Source organism: Bidens hawaiensis, unplaced genomic scaffold (assembly GCF_021521415.1).
Source record: "Bidens hawaiensis isolate Kalapana, Puna unplaced genomic scaffold, B.hawaiensis_p1.1 tig00007028_1, whole genome shotgun sequence".
NCBI lineage: Eukaryota > Viridiplantae > Streptophyta > Magnoliopsida > Asterales > Asteraceae > Bidens > Bidens hawaiensis.
The window spans coordinates 758,620-778,795 of NW_027491480.1; the positions used below are offsets into that span (position 1 = coordinate 758,620).

A 20,176-nucleotide genomic window follows, 5' to 3' on the forward strand; every position below is an offset into this window, starting at 1 on the left:
ATCAAATTATTTCGTGGATTGGATTTCACTTGATTGTCTACGGTTCCATTGCGTGTGCTCGGGGTAGAAGTTTTGTATAAATGTACCTAAACCTTTAAAATTACATATTTCCCCAAAATACAAGTTTTTAATGCAAAATGTACAATGCTCTTTAAGCATGGTTTGGGGAAATATGTAATTTCAAAGTTTTGGAAAAGGAAATATGTAAATGTCCCTTTTTTATTTAGTAGATGATTTATTAGTTTTTAACAATTTCTTTTAATGGTTAGTGTATATATATTTAAACAATAGTTGTATTTCTAAAAATTAAAATTTGTGGAGAATGACTTTAAATATATTTTGTTTTAGTTATGCCTTTTTTAAGATGTTTCACGTATTTTTTTTGGTTATATGAGATTTTGTTTGATTATGTCCCGCCCGATTTGACCGAGCGGAACAACCCAACCGTACCGGTAAAAAAATTATACTCCAATTTAACTCGACCTGAATGACTGACTCAACTGTTTTTTATACTAATATTCAATTGAGTAACGACTCAAAAAAATTTTGACCCCTGTGAGAAAAATTTATGGATCCGACACCGGTAGAAAGTGGAGAAATGTGAAGTAATAGTAATAAGTGACATTTTACTAGTGTCATAATTGAGGACGTACACAACATTTAATTTAATGCGCAAGGTAGACCCAAGTCTTCAATTCGTCGTGATCCTCATGCAAGTTGCACGCCAAAATATTTAATTTTGTTCATTTATTTTAAATAGCAAACCTTATTTTTTATCATTTAACAAATCCCGTGTAATATACGAGTTCAAAAGCTAATAGCATATATATTAAGAATCTTGAAATAAATGATAGTTAACCTTAATATTGAAGTGGTCATCGATAACCATGGTTACATAGACACATAGTAAACCTTAATACTGCTACCAGATTCCAACCACTAGTTACTAGCTTCCAGCTAATAGCCACCGGCTAGTTTTGTCAAACATACCCATAGTAAACCTTAACATTGACGTATTTCTTTCATATAAACTTTGTGAACTTTTTGATCTCCATGGTAATCGAAACGAAGAGTAAAAATACCAGGGTTTCCATTTGTAATCGAAATGAAGAGAAATGAAATACACAAAAAAAAAAAAAAAATTCTCACGTTGTTAGCTCTATACCCTCTTGAGACCAAGATACATGAGGATTCCAAGATCACCTTTGGGCCATTTTAATTTATTTACAATACCATCAATTTAAGAGAGGTTTGGGTATACGAAGGAAACCAAGTATAGTTTAGCTATCGAATAGAAGTGATATTTCACTAGTTGGTTTGAATTTTTAGATGATTCTATTGTTATATTAGGGACATATTACGGACAAATATGAAGTTCGGTAATCAGGATCGATAAACACAAAAAGAGAAAATTTAGATCATAAGCTCGATCTTATAATTCTCATTAGCTCGAAGATTACAATACACAGTTCTCTTAATGATATAACCCACAAGCTCAGGTATATATACTAATTTAGATTTCAAAATCCAACTAGACTTGAATACAAATACCATAATCATATTCAAATACTAATTGGTAAAAACAAATCTAAATAATAATTAATAAATAAATTCCTTGTTGTCCAAGTCATTGGCTCGACTTGTTCACCAAGTAATTTATTCCATGTAAACCAAGTTACGTGCTCAACTTGATAAAAACACCAATCCATCATAGGCTCGATGGGTCGGCCCAAGCCGTCTCATTGACTTGAGGACGGGAATTAAGTCCAACAAAATATGCCCGTCACAATCTAGTTTCACCATTGAACGATCGAAAAAGATGTTCAATACACCCTAACTGGTTGAAAGTTAAAACACATGTTGCCACACGGCAACATGTTTACAACTCAAGAAAAAAACCTGCTTTATACAAACATCGATTTCTTTGTTCAATTTCTTATACATGATCTCCTACATAATTTAATACTTTAGATATATGTAATCAATGAAATCACACAAGTTTTCTCATGGAAACATTCAAGAAACAAGTGATATTCGTTATTCGATCATAACTCATAAGGAGACAACATTATACTGTAGTGCAACGTAGACTCAACCATTAAAATACAAAAATGTGGTCCAAAATATAATCGGTTTCGAACCACTTGTTTGGTTAGTGATCGATTTTCTAACCACTTTGTCTTGCATGTGGTTTTCGTAATTGCGTTTAATATACGCTTCTATATACGCGTTTTTTTATTCTTCTCCTTCTTTTACATGTAGTTTCATCTTCGCGTTGAACAAACGCTAACTCCATTACACGTTAAACTATCTATAAGAAGGCATGCATCGACCATGATTCTATCATACAAATATGGCATCCTCCCTTATTAAATTTCAATGCTCCCTTTTTATAGCCGGTGCGCTTTTCTGTTACGCTGATGGGTACGTTCCTTATACTATAGTTTTTTTAATATTCTATTTGCTGATTCTTATTAGTATGGGTTCAATTTTGTTTAGTGACCCACGGAGGAAATTTAGTCATGTTTACAAAACTACCATTGAATAGAATTAGCTATTAAAACTAATGCTGTAAAAGTATGTCTATGAGGCGGAGTACTCTCCGAGTAATCGCTACAAGGTATGGTGTCGAGGCGACTTACTTTAACTCCGTCTAGTTACTAACAATCAATCATATGTTGCCAACCTTAGCCAGAATCAGATATAGTCGATCAACTTAGACCGATTTTGATTTAAAAAATAGAACATAATAAGTTTTCAATAATATTAAAGAATGAATATCATTTTTTAATTAATGATTATTAATTCTTAGAATACTTTAGTTAGTTTATTTTTTTAGAACAACAAAATAATTTAGTATTTACAAATGTATATTCTCTTATTTATATTTTTTGTTATAAATATTAGTAAATTTACTATTTTTTTCATATATATTATCAAAAATTATTTTTTTTATATTTATCATGTTTGAGTACTCCGAGTACACTCAACTCCCTAGTCAACCACCTAGCGACTTTTGCAACCTTGATTAAAAGTGTTCCTTACCATTAAATTCCAAAACAAATTAAAATGATTTTTTAAATATTCATCGCTAATCTTTGGATTAGTGAAAATCTAAAAAGAAAAAAAAAGTATAAAAGAAAATTCTTTGAAGACACTCGGTGATCGCAACGAATGAATCAAAATATGAAAAGAAAAGGCGGAAATAAAATCCGTTGAGCATTTGCTGTTCCGTTTTGGATTAGATCTTTGGTGATATTGCCAGTGGCGGAGCCAGGAATATTTTCTTATGGGTTCGGGAATTTTTTGGTGTTTGTTTTTTTTCCCAGCGTCAAAGTTTTCAGGCCCGAATGTTTCGGGTTGGGTCGATTGAACTACAATCCCAGGAAAAGGAGGTGTACAGCCTCCACTTTTTTCTCTTCATTCGAACTTTTGACTTTCGCCGTATTGTAACAGAAACACGAATGATATACTTTATTAGATTCTAATCATTCTAAAGATTTTTAAATATCTATATAATTAGATATTTTTTAAATGCAGTAGAGTAGACTCTTAGCGGGCTAATTCATGAATTGAATCAAATGGTTTTATTTTAAAGAGTCACGCTCTTTCACTTTAAAGGCCCTAAGCTAAGAAAGAGGCTTAAGTCATCGCTTCAAATCCGAGAAAGGGCTTTTTTTGAATGTTCATTATGATAAGTAGTCGATTAGGAGAACTGCTATGTCACTACAGGGTATACTCTTCCTCATGTTTCATTATTCTTATTTTCTGTGCTGGGACATAAATATTATACCTATTATGATATGAATCGCCAAAGTCTTCCTACTTCTCAATTGTTCCATTCAGATCCGAAAATGAGAAAGAAATCAAAAGTAAGTGGATCTGAATTGAACCATGACTATATAAGCTATTCTTAAGAGATTCAATATAGATGAAATCGTGGAAGCAGACCTTTTCTTTCCTTTTTCCACGTAAGAATTCGTCGTCCGATTGATCTGCTTGTTCCTGGATGCTCCATAGGAATCCATCGCTATTCCTTTCCTCCACCGAGAAAGGTTCATTCCGAGTCACAAGAACCATTTTTGAATTATTTTATCTTTTCGTTATGGTAATGCAATGCAAGAGGTCGAAAAGCGGGTTTCTGATGATGAAAAGAGCTTTTTTTCTCTGAATCATTTTGAAACCCCGAGATTTCAAAGTCGGTAATGTTAGAAGGTCGTTATTTTTTGGTCAGATACCTAAGTCGGTATATCTTTGAAAGCTCAGACGGAGAGAATAAACGGACTCCTCGAGGGCTACTTAAGCCACTTTAGTGCAAACCAGAAGGATTGGAGCTGTTGGATGTTGCTGAGTGATGCTATAACTTAACAACCAAAAAGCTCTGCGTCGAACTTCAGTCCCTTCGAGTTGGCCACGGGGCAACAGCCTCTGACGCCCCACACCGTTGCGACAGGAGGGAGCTTTCCCAGCAGCCTACTTTGCCAAGAGGTGGCAGGAGCGCAACGACCTAGCCCAAACCTCCTTAAACAACCTAAAGGCTTGGCCCGGTCTGAAGGAAGAAGAAAGTAAACCTTGTAGAAAAGCAGAGAGAAGAGGTAGCCTATAGACTCAAGCGACGAGCTCGGTGAAAACTCACCCAATCGTCTTGGTAGCATCAAACCAATAGAACAAGGGTTAGCTCTGCAGCTGGTCTACAAGCAAGGTAAGTAGGCCCTTGCGAGCGGCCCGGATGTATCTTTTAGCCGCGAGGGGAACCGGGTAAACAAAGTCACGATCAGAATGAATGGTAGTTTGCTGGGCCTGCTGCTCCCGGAGGCGCTGACTCGAATCCAGTTCATGACAACCACAAAGCCTTTGATCATAGAATATCTCGGGACCCCCGTTGGTAAATACGAGGCTCTGGCAGCTGCATTTTTTTTTATGATGCATCGAATGCTTCCTCTGCTTTCAGTAAAAATCCCAAATATGATCGAGGCACTCTTTCTCTTATAGCGCTCTTTCCTTCCCTTCGAGCTAGCCGGAATCAATCCATTTCTTTTGTCTGTAAGAGAAAAGGCGCTTATTCCTTGAAATAGGAGCGCAGCGGAGTCATGAACAAACAAGAATAGCCACTTCCTTTTCTACGCTATTTACTTTCCTCCCCTCGTGGGGAGTAGCAAGAGCCTTTATCTAATCTACTATTGAACCATCTCACCTGAAAGTCAGTCGCTACCTTAAGGCATGCCTTGACTCCAAGAGCTAACTCGATGGGACTTGCTTTCCTAAAGAGAAGACGAAGAGGATGACACTGGGGATCGTTCTTACTTAAAGAAATTCCCATGAGCTGCCTTGAGCTGGTAACTCCAAAATCGATGATTCTTGGCCACTGACTTACTGCTTTCACTCAAAGGCCACTGATGCGTAAGACATTGAGTTGGGCTACTTTCCTTCCGGTAATGCCTTTCCCTGCGGTCACCTTGCCCTTCTACTTACTGGCTTGGCTATTTCGAAGGATTCGCTTCGGCGGGTGATTGAACTAAAAAATCATTTTTGAACGCGGCACTCCTTCCTTGCTTCTTACCCCGTAGTGGGAGATTTTTTGACAATCGGTCGTAGATTCCCTGGCTTGGCTAGGAACCTAGTCCCTTCTTGTGACAACAGAAGAGAAGGAATTTCCTTCTTGTCCAATACCAACTATGATTTCCACGAAATGCTAGTCGAAGATCCACTATTTACTTATTTCTAAGAAGATAGGAAAGAAAGTCAAGTAGAGTCCACTTTGTCTACGAACAAGGAAGTTATAAGTAATGCAACTATGAATCTCATGGAGAGTTCGATCCATTAGGTTATTCGATTTGTTCAGAAAAGAAACGAGAGACAAGAAAACATCTTTTATTACGATTAAAAGGACCAATCTCAAAAAGACCAAGATCCAATTTCGGGTCATTTCTTGGTGAACATGATCTGCCATAATCTCTTCGATCCCTTCATTTATGTGCCAGAATAAAGAGAGATTTGGTAGGAAAGTGGAAGAGACTTTTTTGTATATGATAATCAAAGGGAGTGGGAAAGCTGCAGTAATTCTTTGGAAAAGCCCGCTTCTCTTTGTCTTCGAGCTTTAATTCTTCAATCCACTGATTCGTTCCTTCATATACCTCCCCACCAATAGATAGAGACAAATGGGAATAACCGAACCACGTCTACAAAATGCCAGTACCATGCAGCTGCTTCAAAGCCAACGTGATGCTCCTTGGTCAGATGACCAAGATATTGGCGAATACCACATATGATCGAGAAAAGAGTACCTATAATCACATGAAAACCATGAAAGCCAGTTGCTAAGAAAAAGGTAGAACCATAAATACTATCCGAAATTGTGGAGGGCGCTTGATAATATTCAATTCCTTGAAAGGCGGTGAATACTAGAGCCAGTGAAACAGTAGCTACTAAAGCGTAAACTGCTCGTTTTTCCTTCCCCGCGAGTATAGCATGATGAGCCCAAGTTACGGCAGCTCCGGATGAAAGGGGAATAAGAGTATTAAGAAAAGGGATTTCCCAAGGATCTAAAACCGCAATCCCTTTTGGGGGCCAAATACCTCCGATCTCTACCGTAGGTGCCAAAGAAGAATGAGAAGAAGCCCGAAAAAGAGCAAAAAGGAACATAACCTCCGAAACGATAAACAGAATAAACCCATATCGAGGTCCTAATTGTACGACTTTGGTATGATGTCCTTCCAACATGGATTCACGTAGAACATCGCGCCACCATACGAACATGGTATATAGGATAAAGATTAGGCCCAAACTGAGAAGTGTTGCACCCCCTTGAAATGAGTGCATGTACATCACACCTCCTACGGTGGTTGCCAAAGCTCCGAGTGAACCCGAAATAGGCCATGGACTTGGATCTACCAAAAAATATCCTTAATGCAATTGCGGGAAGGCTGTTCCTGCTACATTTCGCTGGGGAAGAAAGAAGGAATTGAGTCTTTTCACATTATCACGGAAAAAGGGGATTGCCTCTTAGTCAATTTTGACTGGAAAAAGACCCGGAACCCCATACCCTTTCATTCACTTACTATAGGCCGAGGAGCGTAGATTCATATTACTTTTTATAAATGGAAAAAGAGACATAAGTCACGCATTCGAGCAAGAGCCTTTGCCTTTCTTCGCTATGTAAATAGAGGGCCGGAGGAAGAAGTGCCAGAACCTCAACAAAAGAATGAAGGTGATAGAGTCTTACAGGAGACGCTAGGCTTCGGAATTGAATAGAATGATTCCTCTCCCTTGGTTGCCTTCACTGCCCGTGAATCCCTTCTCTTTTTCTATTCCAGTAGTCTTATGCGGTCTGGTCTGTCCATTAGCTGCTTAACTCATAGTAGTTAGGAGGTTGTTGTCCTAATGAGTGTAGCGGAGTGCTCCCTATCCTATTACTCATCTATTGGGCTATCACCCTAGCTTTCCCTGTCTCTGCCTTTCTTTCCTAGTCCTGAGTTTTTCTTCTTGACTATTGCTTGGGATTGGGTTTGATACTATTCAATACTAAATATCTACTCGTGGAGGGAGGGGAGGCAATAGATTCATCTTAGGCGGTAAGCGAAGGAACTGTAGGGCTTAGGGCAGCGAGTGAGCCTCGGATTTTTCTTCAATAGCTCTAGGGGAGGTGAGAAGAGAGCCAATAGCTATTATAGAAGGACTTAACAATTCATGGCATGAATTAGAGTTGAAGGAAGAAAGACATGAAATGCTAGAAGATGGAATCTATGAATGAGCTCTTTCGTCTAAGCCTAGAACTAGGCAAGAGCAAGAAATGGACTTTAAGTGAGTGAAGGAAGGAGGGGACAAAGGTCAGTTCTATAAGGCAAGAAAGCAAGATCAGAAGAAGGAGCAATGCAGAATAACTAAGCATGACAAGGAGAGGATAGCTAGACTTTCAAAGACAGTAGCAATGGCAAGGAGACTAATCCCGATATTCTTTCCCTAGCAATTGGAGGATTCTATTGATCCAAGACCTGTATGTAGACCAGGGCCTCCCCCGCTTCAGTTAAGGCCAGAAAGAATTATCTTACCTTTCTCTTCTGTCAGTTCCTTTCAAAGAAAACCAAGGATGAAGCTAGAATGTGGAGTACGGACTTATCATGCTTCCCAATTCCACTAGCATAAAAGAGTTTATTCAACTCCTGAGAGATTCTATAGTTCCTGAGCTACCCCATGATGAGAATGAGGGAAGAAGTCCTTAGCTATCCCTTTGGCCTATAATAAGAAAGGTCCATCAAGACTCAGAAATTACCCTCGATCTTTTCAATCCCTCTAGTAGAGAATTCTTTGCCTTCGTCTTAGAAACTGAGCTCTCACAAAGCAAGTCATTACTTATTGTTTACACACACTTATCATTGGGTCCGATAAATAAAATACAATATCACTATCATAACAAAAAATATATCGTTAACAATTGATAAATTAAAAAGTCATATTAAATAAAAAGATATTACATATCATAATTTTCTATTTGTTTTATGTTTTGAAAACGATATCTTCAATTGTGACTTTAAAAAAGAACTCATTTTTAATATAACAAATACAAGCATAATTCATATAATTGCCGCCCAAATAATTACGCAAATCCATCTTCACATGCTTCATTGAAAAAAAACATATCACAAACGATAGACCAGCGGATATTGGTTGTTGGCGATCATTGAAACCTTGAGGCGAACCGGCAAAGGCGATGAGGAAATGGTCGTTTGGTCGATAGAAAGAAGTTGATTGGTTGCTGAGGCGATGGCTGATGTTTTTGTTTGTTTCTTTATTTATTATTTAGGTATTATGTCTAAAAATGTTAATTGGGTTGCGTTTATTAACCCATTATATACATAATTTTGGGCTTTTTAATAATCTATATATGGACTATTATTGGCTCCTATATGATGTTTGTTAATAAAATTTATAGTTCTTTTAAAAGCTTTGTCTTTTGTAAAAAGAATATTCATTACTAAAAGAATATAACTAAATTTTTCACAAACAATGAGTTCGAATATATCTTTTTAGAACGATACTGGGTTCGCTCACTGAAAACGAATGGGTTCGCTCGTTAATTCGGCACTATAGATTATATATAAAACCAATACCGGGTTCGGCCGAACCCGGTGGGAGTAATGTGCTCCGCCACTGGATATTGCCATGATGATCTGTCGGTAACATTTCTCAGTGAAAAGATCATGGTTAATCCTTTGGTGATCCACCGGTGTTTATTATATAGAATATACTAGTTTGAGGCCCGATTATATATTGTTAATACAATAACAATTTATATTAAAATTACAGAAATTACATAACTAAGATTACACACATATGTTACAAATAAGTAAAACCTTCCTTGTATACTACATTTGTGATTGTTTTGGTCGGTATATATTGTTTATCAAAAATCAAAATTTTTAGTCCATGTCTGCTTGTAACTCTTGATAAGATAACATATAGGTCTGCTTATAACTCTTGATATAACCACATATAGTTGTCCGTGTGACAAATAAAGTTCTTCAAATGCATACCAACCCTAGATAAATTATCATATATACATGAACTTAACAAAAAAAATATTCATACACATAAAATATCATACATTTTAATAAATTAATATGATGTCATTTGAGATCATTTACTCATGTTTATACAAAAAAATGATTATCCCAAAAAGCAGATTACCTAAACTTTGATGATATAATCATCTTTATAATATTATAAATCTGTTATAATATTTAGAATTTGAAATTGATTTGACCATTATTCTCCATTATGTAGATCTATAACATAAAACCACAATAGTTTGTTGCCAATACAATGTTTACGTTAGTACCAAACACTTTATGGATTCTACTTTCTTATAACTTCTGCTAGGTTTAGAGAAAAAAAAACTTTCACCGAGCTAGAATATTTTCATAAGAAAAATCAAATAAAACATAAAACTTCTAATTTTAAACCAAATCAATAAACTAACAATTCGAAAATATAATTTGAATAAGTGTTCACTAGGTGTGATCATTTATAAAAATTAAAACAAAAACTTAAAACAAAACGAAAATGTAATATAAGAATTAAATTATTTTGTGTGTTCAAGATAAACAGAAATATATTATGTAAGATAAATTTTGTTAGGATTTATTAATTGTTACAAAATATTTGGGGTATACGTTTGTTGCAATCCAAATTTTTGAAATTCATATTTTTTAACTTTTAAAATTGAAATAGATAATCCAGGTTAAATAATATGCCTAAATTAGTGTAATTACTAAAATTAAACTATTTGCCCAAATTACTCTTATACCCCCATAATAAAATTAATCTGAATATAAAAAGAAAAATTTTGATTGTTTAAAATGATTTCTCGTATTTCTCACACTAAAATCATTTTCACATGAACCCTATCAAAACATCGGTGATATCTCCGGTGTGTTCTATCGGGAATATTCATCGGTAAAAAAGAAAAAACTATCAATGATCCATCAGTGATATCTTTACCCAGGCGTGCTCCTTTTCTCACGGACCGTTACTAGCATCATCTTGTGTAATATACATTTGGTCAATACTCGCTACGAGAATTTTACTCTAATTCAATTATTTTTACATCTGTCACCTGTAAATATAAAATGGGAAAATCGGAATCAAATTTTTATAAATGTTAAATTTCAAGTATAAAATAATTATGTGTTTTACGAAAACACAATATATATATATATATATATATATATATTTCAAAACATGGTTAAAGTATCTTGATTCAAAAAAAACAAAAAAAAATAAGATATCAAAACAAGATTTAAAAATCTATGATTTATATTTATATTGAAAAATGAAAGTATACTAAAACCATATTGTTATTGTATAATTGCGCAGGTTGGGTTTTCCTTCGGTGAAGCCCGGGGTTCTACCTTTTGATCATGGTGCATCCTACTTACCTCATGGGATTACCGAGAAGCCCGGGGTTCTACCTTTTGATCATGGTGCATCCTACTTACCTCATGGGATTACCGAGGACCCACGCTTTCCACAAGGCAAACCATTTGATACAAACCCTAAAACCACAAATGATCCAAAACCTTCAACATATGATACAAAGCCTAAAACCACAAATGATCCACTACATTCAACACCACCATTTTATAGTTGGAGTGAAAGTCCTTATGAGAGACTTATGGAGAAAACGGCAAAGGCATTTGGAGAGAAATTGGCAGAGAAGTATTTCGGACCGGGTGGTAAAAAGGGTTTTCGATGGGGATATAAACAAGGAAATCGTATTCATTCAGCCGCGCGTAAATGTAATCATTTGATGGAAGAGCTAAAGGCGGATAGCTCATGCCCTGAGCCGTTGCAAACTAGTCCGTTGCCCGACAATGAGATTGTAAAATGTATTCTCGAGGTTACTAATTTAGGAAATGGGAAATGTCTCCCACCGTACGAGAGTACTCAGTATCCACATGAAGCCAGTTGCACACTTGACTTTGGCGACAAGATTGACCCTAAGTACTGTAACCCTTGATGGACTAAGTACCTAGCTAGTCGCGTGTGCCGTGTGATTTCCTTTTTATGTTGTTTAGGCTCGAACTAAGTCTGTTTACTCGAACCTGAAAGTAATGAGTTTCACTTATCAATCTCGAACTCGCTTGCTTTGTGTGTAAGTGTGTAACGCCCTGAACTTTTAAAGTTTTAATTATATATCAATTATAATCGCTATACTGAAGTACTAAATGTGAATTAAAGTTGGCATTTAATTTTCGTTTGTTAAGGGTACTAGGGGCACTTCCTATACGCTCCGTATAGGGCGATACAAGGGCCTATCGGGCGATGTATAGCCTCTCATATAGCCCTATACGAGACGTGGGTGGGTGGGTGGGGGGGGGGGGGTGTGTTTGGTGTCCTTAAAAAACCCGAAATACGAGCTTCCCACTTTGGTACACACTCAATAAACAAACCGAAGAACCAAAATTTAAAACAAAAACTCATTGTAGTAAATGTGATGAACAAGCTCTTTTTTAACCTCGAACAAATTAGAGTGTGAGAACCATATCTTCAAATTTTGATGATCAAAGAAGCAAACTTTGAGATCATTGTGAAATTGATAACTCAAGAAGTCGGAATTTAATTTCATTGATCGGAGGGTGGGGTGTGAAATGAGAAAAATTGGAGATGTTAGACAAATTAAATGAAGTGAAATAGCAACAAAACGGAAAACATAATTGTAGGTCCCGAAACCGGATCCGACAAACGAACAGCTTTGTTCTTGATAATCGTGCGAGACGGGTGCGATAAACCAAACGACCGAACATATAATATAAAGATAATATAAATGATAGTGAACAATCTCTTTATCGGTAAAAGATTTGTAATATTAAACGAACCAACCCCACCCAAGGTGAGCTCCGCTTGGGTGGGTGATTTGCACCATGAAAACACACACTATAAAAGAAAACAAGTTCCTACTTATAGCTAAACATAGTGACCAAACATTCTAGAAGCTTTATCCCCGTTAAAGCTAAACCTGTGCACTGAAGCTCTCGTCTCGTATCCGGATTTCTCAACAACTTTACCTTTGATTAACCAATATATAAATAACGAGTTTCGTCACATTGATATCGCAAGTCACAACTTTTGGACTTATGATATCAATTGTTTAACCGTGTCACACATCTTCACGAATCACCCGATAAAAACCGAAGCATCTTTGTTTCAATTCACCCTTCAAGATATGACCCACCTAATTTAATTCATGAAGGAGTTCACGCTTCTTTATCCATCTCGGATCTTAAGCAATATAGGCTGAGATGAGCTCGAATATCCACAAATCGACCCCGAATTATCGGCTTCAACGATCGAATGATAAAACTTATTATTTCCTCTTCAAATCAAAATCCAATTTGTTCGTCGTTCACCGCACTGATGCAACTTCCCGAACATCTTTGCAAAAATATATATAATAAGCTTTTAACACTCGGTCAAACAATGGCAAAACCCGAACAATTTTGACTTTCTTCAGTTTGGTCAACTCGAAAAATAAACGGCAAAAATAATCTCAACCTCTTGAGCCCAGAATTAACTTACAAACATATGGCCCTAAATTAAATGATCCCGGCAGCTCAAATAAGAAAGCAGTTGGCTCGTCTATTTCTTGATCAGTTTAAGCAGCCCTATAAAAACAACAACCCAAAATTAGCCCATTTCATTTTCATTTGAAACCCATGTATCAAACAAGGCCCATTCTAATTATGTAGCTGGTCCATAGCAACTTTGATGAAGACCCAGCCCAAAACAACTAGATCAAAACAAAAATAATATCCAGGGAGTTAAAAGAACCAAACCCTAGCAACACTAGTGTCAGCCGCCATCATTCTAGATCTTCATCTTACACATCCGATGTCACTGACTACCTACTGCCGGACCGCCTGTTCCGACTAGTCAGTCTCTGAACATCGTGACGTAGGTTGTCGTGGTCTACTCAAATAATTAATTTTAAGACTTAAATACCTATAAACTAGTACAGGTAAATAAGATCGTCTTCACAGGGACTAAAGGAAAGTGCTAATTTTAATATTACTAATTTAATTATTAAACTAAGTCGGACAGACGATTTCAAGCGGTTTTTATAAAAAGATGTAATTAAAACTAATTATTACTTAAAAAAACGATTTGTAAATAATATTAATGAAAGCATTCATTCTAGGTTCGATTAGTATGACATTCAACTTAATCCCAAATTCAATGATCTTGATTACGCAATAATTACTAAACCTAATAGTTGGATTGTGATGTCAAACGATACCCTAACCGAATTGATGACACAATTGAACTCGGTTTACCTTATCATCAACTTATGTTTGTTAAAACCAATTAAGAGACAATATTTGACGATAACTAGTCAATGACACAAGAGCTTAAACCCTAAATGTTGATTAACACAACCAAACAAATAATATATTAATTAATAATCCCAAACACAAATTGTTTAAATAATCAATCAACAATTAAGCAAGATCAAAGCAATAACTCAATCAAGCTCATAAACATTAAGCATATGAATCTGGTCAGAAGTTAAAATACACAAAAACCTAGCCTAGAACGAACATGGGAACTTAGCCGAGAATCGACATAATCGTTAAAGCACTTATCTTGATGAACATACGATCAATGATGGAACCGGAAGCTTCGGGATGGCTGAAAGTCGTCCTTGGGAACATCTTCTGCCTCTGGAAGTCGTAATAATCCGAATGGGGAGGTTAAGGGGTTTATATAAGGCAAACCCTAATTTTTGCCGACTTTAAGCATCTTCGTGTATCGCGAAGGACAAAATAGTCGGGCCCTGTTGCGAAGTTGCCCCTCCTACATCTTCGCGTATCGTGAAGATGCACTTTTCAGTAGAAAAATTATTTTAATATTCTTGATTGCCTCGTGATGCATGCACTTCCAATCTCTCACTTCTAAACCTTCATTCCAAGCCCGTTAATATCCTCATTAAGCTCCATAGCTTCTAATGTTCTGAAAATACATAACAATGCTTGAAGTACCAATGTTCGTTTATTTATTCAACTAAAATAAGCTAATTAATATATAATAATAACTAAGTTTTATTAGTTCATATGATTAAAATGGAACCCACACCTCAAAGCCCTGAAGCCGCCTTACCATGCTTCATTATAGTTTTACCGAACCAGACAACCCCAACTTGACTTAAACCTTAAAATTAGACGATCAAAATTTTGCACATGTGTACAATTTTTAAGCCCATATGTAACAGCTAAGACAATCATGGATATTTTTATCGAAACCAAAACCTAAACTTAAGCATCAAAGTCTACCAGAATAGCCATTAGACATGATTAAAGTACAATTAGGTAACCAACTATTAAATAGCCCCCACTACATGACATAGCCCCGTTATCAAGCAACATCCCAAAGTCCATCACCATACGTGAGTAGGCACAAATTCATCTGTAGGGCTTACATATGACGTGTCCCGTGTGGTCCGTTTCTTAATGGTAATGAGACGCGAGCACGGGGACCCCATATGACTAACAGCGTGTATGATCAAGTCAGTAATAAATTTGTACTTATAAAGCACTTTTTGTGATCATGTTTAATGACTTATGAATTGGCAGATAAACTGCGGGTTTGCTCTTTTTAAGCTTATTTAATATACATAAATCCACTTTGGATTTACGCATACCCAGATGATAAACCGCATACCGACCCATGGTCTCCGAACCCCGGAGCATCCCATCAATACAGGATTTAAGGCAATAAAACCATACGCCTATGAAGTGTTAGCCACTTAAACTAGCAGTATTTTCATTTATGTTTGTATCACAAGCCATCTAGCATACTCTAACGTTAAGCCTATCCAACCATTGTACAATAACTATTCATATTTTAAAGTTTCTTTTTGGTGATCAAATCTAATAAAAAGGCTTGAGTATGGCCTAATCTTTCATTTCAGTCCTTACACAGGCTTAGCTAAACAAACAAAACCCTGAAGGCGTTTCCCACTAAAAATCAAGCAATTTAAAAGTTCAATTAAGTCTACAAGCAAATTATCCTTTCATTCTCAAGGCTGAGCCTACTGACACATCCCAAATTAAGTGTGTTTCTGTTTTATTTATCTCATATTATATAATAATTTTGAAAAATAATCCCCGATTTTTCTATCATTTTCTATTATTGTGCAAAAAATCTCAATTTAAGGAACATTAAACTTTTTAAAATTTTCAATTTCTCCCCCATCCCCACACTTGAGGCAAATATTGTCCTAAATGTTTAAAATTTAATAATTTAGAAAGAACGTTAATAGGGACGGTGGTGATGGTGGCGGCCGGAGACGGTGGTGACAGGGATGGTGGCGGCCGGAATTTAGTATGTGGATAGGGTTCGAGATAAGAAAAATATGGTGATAGTGATGGGAAATCCGGTATTTTATAAAAAATTTTCGTCAGATCCGTGCATCTTCACGTATCGCGAAGATGCAGGCCTGCATCTTCGCGATACGCGAAAATGCAAGTTTGACCGTTGACTGACCGTTTGACTTCCAGTCTTCGCGATACGCGAAGATGCACTTTCTCATAAACTCTTTTTTTTTAGCATTAAAATATTAATTTTTTAAACGTTATTCAAGCTGAATTCCTCCGCCACCCGCTTCGGTCGCCACATACCACTCACCTACGTACCAGGGGCTCCCTCTAGTGGCGTTTGTGCTCCAATTTCTCTCAAACTCTAATCATCTTGTCGCTTCCCCACACGCGATCCCTTGCTCTACACTGCACGATTTGAGGAAAATACTTAGCTAACTAGACTTAATATACACAAAAATACAACTTACAAATGCCGGGTTGCCTCCCGGTTAGCGCTGAATTGAATGTCTACAGCTCGACACTTCTTGGTCCTTAATCAAACGAATAAGTCGGCTCGCCCGCCAAAAAGCAAACCTCCGACTCATGTATCTCTTCGTTCAAATCTGCGTCCTCCAAATAGGGCTTCAACCGATGACCATTCACCACTTGTCTAAGATGATCATCAAAATCTTCGATCTCAACCTCACCGAATTTTCCAACCCTCTTGACTTGATAAGGGTCCCGTCCACTTGCTTTTTAATTTACCCGAGAAAAGTTTCAATCTTGAATTGTACAACCATACTCGTTGCCCCTCCTCAAACGTCTTTCTTCTAAGCTTCGCATCGTGAACTCGTTTCATCTTGTCTTTATATGCGGATGCACATTCATAAGCTTCATCTCTCAACTTTTCCAACTCGCATATGCTCAACTTCCTTCGCTTACCTGCACACTCATAGTCTAGATTAATATTCTTAACCGCCCATAGAGCACGATGGACTAGCTCAACAGGTAAATGACAACCCTTTCGGTAAACCAACCGATATGGAGTGGTTCCAATAGGCGTTTTATAAGCGGTACGGTAAGCCCATAAAGCATCATTTAGTTTGTTTGACCAATCCTTCCGATCGGGCCTTACCGTTTTTTGTAAAATTTCTTTGATTTTCCTATTAGAAACCTCCACTTGCCAACTCGTTTGAGGGTGATATGGAGTGGCAATGCGGTGATTTACGCCATACCGTTTAAGTAGTTTGCCAAAATTAAAGTTTTTGAAATGTGAACCCCCATCACTAATGATAACGCGAGGGACACCAAAACGTGAAAAAATGTTAGACTGGACAAACTTACAAACAACGGTATGGTCATTCGTCTTGGTGGCGATTGCTTCTACCCATTTAGACACATAATCGACCGCCACCAAGATATAAAGATTACCGAAAGAATTAGGAAACAGGCCCATGAAATCAATCCCCCAAACATCAAAGATGTCGACAACGAGGATTGGTTGCATTGGCATCTCGTCCCTCTTTGAAATACTCCCCATCTGTTGGCATCTAACACAATTCTTGACAAATGCTGTTGCATCTTTAAAGATGGTGGGCAAATAAAATCCACATGCAAGCACTCGATGCCCCGTCTTCTGGCCGCTGAAATGGCCTCCACAAGGTGATGAGTGGGCATGATACAAAACACTCCGAATCTCTTCTTCCGGTATGTAACGCCTCATTACTTGATCCGCTTTAACTTTAAACAAATCTGGATCTTCCCATGCATAGTGCTTCACCTGCGAGAGAAAGTGCTGCTTCTTCTTCTTTGGCCTAAATTCCGGAATTGTATCTGCAACAAGAAAATTAATAATGTCAGCATATCATGGCAAAGTTGAAACAGAAAACAATTGCTCATCTGGGAAAGACTCATTGATGGCCCTCTCGTCTTCCTCCTCTTCTTCTTGTCCCACAAGTCTCGATAAATGATCCGCTACCACGTTCTCGCTTCCTTTCTTGTCGCAGATCTCCACATCAAACTCTTGGAGCAGTAAAATCCACCTGATCAAGCGCAGCTTCGCGTCCTTCTTCTCCATCAAATACTTGACTGCGCTGTGATCAGAAAAAGCAATAACTTTGCTCATCCAAATGTAATATCGAAACCTATCAAGTGCATATACTACCGCGAGCAACTCCTTTTCCGTAGTGGTGTAATTAATTTGAGCATCATAAAGGGTTTTGCTTGCGTAGTATATGGCAACGGGTTTCTTATCCACCCGTTGACCCAACACGGCCCCGACCACGTAGTCACTCGCGTTACATATAATCTCAAATGTGATTGACTAATCAGGTGACAACAAGATCGGGGCCTCAACCAATTTGTTTTATAGGACATTAAATGCATTAAGACACTCCTCGTTAAAAACAAATGGTACATCTTTTAATAACAAATTACACAACGGTTAAATATAACACTAAAATTCTTAATGAACCGTCGGTAAAAACCGGCATGACCCAAAAATGCCCTTATCCCTTTTATATTAGTAGGTGGTGGTAAATTAGATATGACTTGTATTTTCGCCCGGTCAACCTCGATCCCCCTACTCGAGATGACATGTCCCAAAACCATTCCTTCCTGAACCATAAAGTGGCTCTTTTCCCAACTTAAAACCAAATTCGTTTCCACACATCTTTTTAAAACTTTAGTTAATTTATTTAAGCATTTTTCAAAAGATGAACCAAAAATAGAAAAATCGTCCATAAAAATTTCAAGTGAATCCCCAACCATATATGAAAAGATACTTATCATTCACCTTTGGAAGGTGGCCGGGGCATTACACAGACAGAAAGGCATTCACCTAAATGCGAAAGTGCCGTATGGACAAGTGAAAGTGGTCTTATGTTGGTCATCGGGGTGAATAGCAATCTGATTATACCCCGAACAGCCATCTAAAAAACAATAAAACTTCTGACCTGCAAGTTTCTTGATGATTTGGTCAATGAACGGCAAAGGAAAATGGTCCTTAGATGTTGCCGCGTTCAGCTTCCTATAATCAACACAAATCCACCACCCGGTTACCGGTCCGGTGGCGATTTCCTCACCTTTCTCGTTATGGGTTATCTGAATACCCGCCTTCTTCGGAACCGTTTGTGTTGGACTTACCCATGTGCTATCTGAGATCGAAAAAATGATGTCCGCGTCCAACCACTTCAAAACCTCCTTCTTCACTACTTCTCGCATGTTTGGATTCAACCTTCTTTGTGCATCATGAGCGGGTTTTGCCTCGGGATCAGTGATGATTTTATGCATGAAAATGGATGGGCTGATCCCTCTCAAATCTGCTATCGTCCAACCAATCGCCGCCTTATGCTCCTTCAAGACTTCCACCAACGCCTTCTCTTGTTCATCTTCCAAATTTGCAGCGATGATGGCCGGTAAAGTCTCTCCTTCCCCCAAGAACACGTATTTCAGGTGTTTCGGGAGCTCCTTCAATTCCACTGCCGGTGGACTCTCCAATGATGGTTTCAACTTCGAATTAATCGTATCGGGCAACCGCTCTACTTGCTGAGATCATGGTGGTTTCCCAATACTTGCAGCATACAGCTCCACTTCTTTCTCTTCTTCTTGTAACTGTAAGACATGCTCAACTACTTTCCTGTAACAAATAGCACAATCCTCTGTGGCATCATCCTCACTTTCGTGAGGGTTCAACCCGTCAATGACTTCAGCCGCGAAGCATTCGTCATTCACTAGAGGGTTAGACACGTTTGAAAATACATTAAGCCTAAGATTCTTAGTACCAAAAGCCATGTCTACTACCCCAGGTCTACAGTTTATTAAAGCATTCGCGGTGGCCAAAAAGAGTCTACCGAGAATCACGTTTGGTTGCCATTTCGGGTCAACCGTCACGTAGTCTAGAACCAGGAAGTCAACAGGGTAATAAAAATCTTCTATCATGACAATCACATCGGTCACGATTCCCCTGGGGAGCTTGAGTGTCAAATCGGCCAACACCACGGTGGTGTCGGCTTTCCTAAGTGGACCAAAGTCGTACTGGTCATACAAGCTTCCCGAGAGAATACTCACCCCAGCCTCAAGATCTAACAACGCTCTAGTCATTTTAAAATCACCCACTTGAATAGGTATAATTGGCGTTCCCGGATCTTGTAGCTTGGGTGGGAGGATACCCGTCAAAACCGAACTCACATTTGCAGTTAAGTCAACTTGTTTGGGCAACTTGTGAGTTCATTTTTGAGTGCACACGTCTTTTAAATATTTAGCATATGTAGGGACATGCTTAATTGCATCTATGAGGGGTAAATTAATTTTACTTGTTTAAATAT

The 20,176-nt window shown here is 37.6% G+C and overlaps 1 protein-coding gene across 1 annotated transcript; it reads right to left on the minus strand.

The window, feature by feature from the left end:
• Positions 1-16,403: 16,403 nt before the first annotated feature.
• Positions 16,404-19,952, minus strand: LOC143634196 (uncharacterized). Its single transcript, XM_077102350.1, has 6 exons — positions 19,485-19,952; positions 18,691-19,397; positions 17,734-18,142; positions 17,632-17,684; positions 16,794-16,981; positions 16,404-16,603 (listed from the first exon to the last, which is right to left on the minus strand). The coding sequence occupies exons 1-6, from the start codon at positions 19,950-19,952 to the stop codon at positions 16,404-16,406; spliced, it is 2,025 nt and encodes a 674-aa protein (XP_076958465.1).
• Between the last annotated feature and the right edge of the window lie 224 nt (positions 19,953-20,176).

Bases quoted from the DNA above. Each gene is read 5' to 3' on its own strand.
- LOC143634196 (XM_077102350.1), bottom strand. From the start codon at position 19,952: ATGACTAGAGCGTTGTTAGATCTTGAGGCTGGGGTGAGTATTCTCTCG. The intron at 17,685-17,733 runs GTTTCAACTTTG...TTCTTGTTGCAG, and splicing joins CAGATGAGCAATTGTTTTCT to ATACAATTCCGGAATTTAGG. The intron at 16,982-17,631 runs GTGAAGCACTAT...AAAAACGGTAAG, and splicing joins AGCAGCACTTTCTCTCGCAG to GCCCGATCGGAAGGATTGGT.